The sequence below is a fragment of the Gossypium hirsutum genome, chromosome D10 (genome assembly GCF_007990345.1).
Source record: "Gossypium hirsutum isolate 1008001.06 chromosome D10, Gossypium_hirsutum_v2.1, whole genome shotgun sequence".
Lineage (NCBI taxonomy): Eukaryota > Viridiplantae > Streptophyta > Magnoliopsida > Malvales > Malvaceae > Gossypium > Gossypium hirsutum.
This window is the reverse complement of record NC_053446.1, coordinates 67,273,383-67,276,935: the sequence shown is the minus strand read 5'-3', so window position 1 is coordinate 67,276,935 and position 3,553 is coordinate 67,273,383. Positions and strand designations below refer to the sequence as shown.

Genomic DNA, 3,553 nt, shown 5'->3' with positions numbered 1-3,553 from the left:
AATACTGAATAGAAGTATCTCAAAGTTAGAATAACCACAAGACATAAAATAAAAAAAACTCAATAAAAATTCGAAAGAAATTAAACGGAGATCTTTGATCTTGAGGGAGATCCGCTTCCGAGTTGATTCCGATGGCGTTTTTCGAGTGTTTTCTTCGATCTTCTCTGGTCATCCCCTTAGGTCTTCTTCTATGGTATGTATAGACTTTAAAACGCTCAAAAAGCCTAAAAATTGGGTTTTTTCGCGTATCTGGGTAGCAGGTTGCGAAATCAACACGGGCTGCCACAAAAAATTTCGAGTCGAGTTAACGAATCCTATTATTTATACTCAATGTATTTACATGAACCGATTATTTAACTTGCAGACCAAGTATAAGATTATTTAACTATATAAGCAATATAATTGTTTTACCTTTTAACTTAATGGGTAACGTAATTTTGCCTTTTAACTTTAGAAAATGTAAATATTTATCAAAACGATGTAGTTTTGTCCTTTCTTATTCAAATTTTTGGATAACTTGAATTGTTCATATTCAAGTTAAACCAAAAATTTTGATTTATTATTTGAATTGGTTTGAATAACTCGATTAATTCAAACTATTTAATTCAAAATTTAAATTTTTTTTATCAAATTTTTCGAATTGAATCGAATCTTACTTGCCCTTAAACGTGAGTAATGGTCAAATTGTACTTTGGCCCCCTAAAAATGATAAAAATTTGATTTAATCTTTTAAAAATTATAAAGATATAAACTATTAAAATGATGAAATTACATTTTTACTATCATAAAAATATAAATTTAATTTTAGCCCCCTAGAAAATTTTTTTGACTCCGCCGCTGGTTGTGGTCTAATACTAAACCCTTGTATTGTTGTCTTACACAATTGTTGCTTTTATTTTTTAAAAATTGAAAAAAATAAAAAAAATTAAGAAAAAAATATTGTGTGTGTAAGGAAAGGGCATGATGGTCACGGGCTTCCATGCCCTCTCTTTTCGGTTTCGACTTTTTTATTTTTAGAGAGAAAAGAAAACACGTCCTACAGGTATATGGTTAAATGTTAAATGTTGATAATTTAGTTCTTTTGGTTAGATGGTTAAATGTTAGTTCTTTTATCCTTGAGTCTAGAGCTCGATTCTTTTATTACTCACATTTGTATTTTGACACATTAGTTCTTTTGGTTAGATGGTTAGATAATTGTGACACATTAATTCATTTTAATAGGGAGATTTTAAAGAAATATGTCGTTTTTTATATTTACTAGGATACACTGTTTTTGGAGAGAAAAAGTGAAAGCCAGCCCTGCAAGGCTTTTTTGGTCAAATGGTTAAATGTTAGTGCTTTTATCTTTGAGTCCCAAGTTCGATTTCTCTCCTACTCAAGCTGTAAGACGTATTTTCACTCTCTTTCCAATAACAACATATCCCGTAATTATAAAAAAAACATCATATTTAATTAAATTTAAAAAAAACAGCATATTTATCACCCCTAATAATTGATGTTCTGTACTTTCATTTATTTATAAGTAGATCAAACATAGAGAGCAAAAGTAAGAGAGGTAGAAATCGAGAGATGGATACAAAGCAAAAGAGAATTCGTGAGTTAATGTTCCCATGGTTAGCTCAAGGCCATATTTCACCCTTCTTAGAGCTAGCCAAGAAGCCCACGAACCGAAACTTGTACGTTTACTTCTGTTCCACTGCTGTAAATCTTGATTCCATCAAGCCAAAAATTTCACCTAATCACTCACTTTCAATTCAATTCATTGAGCTCAAGCTGCCATTGTTGCCTCAGCTTCCTTCCTACTACCAAACCACCAAAGGATTGCCACCCCATCTAATGAACACTCTAGTTAAATCCGTCGACATGTCCAGGGATGGCTTTGCCACAATATTGAAAACCCTTGACCCGGATTTGTTTATTTATGATTTGTTTCAACCCTGGGCACCTACACTTGCTTCCTCACTCAACATACCTGCCATACTTTTCTACACTGCTTCTGTAGCTGCGGCTTCTTTCACATTTCATGCATGGAAGAACCTTAAAAGGGAGGAGTTTCCCTTTCCTGAATTTTACATAAACGATTGCTTTATGCCAATAAAAAGCTCCAGAAACGAGTTTGGGCGTACTCCACCTGTTTCCAGTAGTAAAGAAAGGATTCTTCTGTGCCTCGGACACTCTTCGGATATCATTTTGGTTAAGAGTTTTAGGGAGCTTGAAGGGAAATACATGGACTATCTTTCAATCCTATTAAACAAGAAGATAGGTCCAACAGGTCCACTGGTTCGAGACGCCAGTGAAGAACACCATGAGAACGAGAAAGAGATACTTGAATGGCTTACCAAGAAGAGAAAAGCCTCCACCGTGTTCGTTTCCTTCGGGAGTGAGTATTATCTCTCGAATAAAGAAAGGGAAGCCATTGCTGAGGGGCTTGAGCTTAGTGGGGTGTACTTCATTTGGGTCCTCAGATTCCCTTTTGGAGATAAAGATAAACCCAAGTTTGATGAGGCCTTACCCGAAGGATATCTGGAAAGGATTGGTGAGAGAGAGCTGATGGTGGAAGATTGGGCACCACAGGCGAAAATACTGCAACACTCGAGCATTGGGGGATTTGTGAGTGACTGTGGATGGAGTTCTGTAACAGAAAGCTTGAAATTTGGAGTTCCAATCATAGCAATGCCTATGTGTGTTGACCAACCATTGAATGCTAGGCTTGTACAAGCTGTTAGTGTTGGAGTAGAGGTAGAGAGAGGAAAGGATGGGAGCCTTGAAAGAGAAGAGATAGTCAGAGCGATCAAACAAGTGGTGGGGGAGAAAGATGGGGAGAATATAAGAAACCAAAACCACCTCTTTTCTCCCTAACAAGGGGCCAAATTTTGTTCAGACAAGTTGGATAAAACTTTAATGTTTCAACATATACTCAAATAAGCTTTTAGCTTTTAGCTTTTAATATTTGATTTTATATTTAATTAAGCTATAACATAAATCACATATACAAATTGAAAGTATATATCATGTAGATCTATTTATGGGTTGGGCTACTCGTTCAGGTCCGAAGGCTTGCTCAAAATTGGACAATGTTTGGACAAAAATATTAAGCACGGAAAAGGGCTTGAGTAAAAAATTAAGCCCATTTAAAATATGGGCCGAGATTGGGCTTGAACATTCAATGCTCGAGTTTGGCCTGACTCTACCCGTTTTAATTTTATAATATTTTATATTACGTTATTTTTATATATTATGTAATTTAGAATACATTAAAAAAACAAACATATACTAAATATATAATACTACTCTAATGTAAACATTAAAATAATGTTAAGATGACTATATAAAAAATTCAATAAATAAAAATTATATAAAATTATTAACTATTAATAAAATAAAAAAATATTTTTTAAAAAAATTAAAAAATAATATGGACGGGCATAAAATGAGCTTGGGTTATTCTTTGCAAATATGGACAGATTTGGGCAAAATTTTAAGCCCATATTTCGGGTTAGACTGGCCTTGGGCAATCATAAAGTATGTTATATCATGCTTAGGCCCAGCCAGA

At 34.0% G+C, this 3,553-nt stretch overlaps 1 protein-coding gene across 1 annotated transcript; it reads left to right on the top strand.

Annotated features, from left to right (window-relative positions):
* The first annotated feature begins 1,467 nt into the window (after positions 1 to 1,467).
* Positions 1,468 to 2,877, top strand: LOC107931762 (UDP-glucosyltransferase 29). The gene has a single exon (XM_016863693.2). It carries the CDS (start codon positions 1,570 to 1,572, stop codon positions 2,857 to 2,859), a length of 1,290 nt encoding a protein of 429 aa, XP_016719182.1. The 5' UTR covers positions 1,468 to 1,569; the 3' UTR covers positions 2,860 to 2,877.
* Positions 2,878 to 3,553: the final 676 nt, after the last annotated feature.

Excerpts from the sequence above, each read along its gene's own strand:
- LOC107931762 (XM_016863693.2), top strand. The coding sequence starts at position 1,570 with ATGGATACAAAGCAAAAGAGAATTCGTGAGTTAATGTTCCCATGGTTA.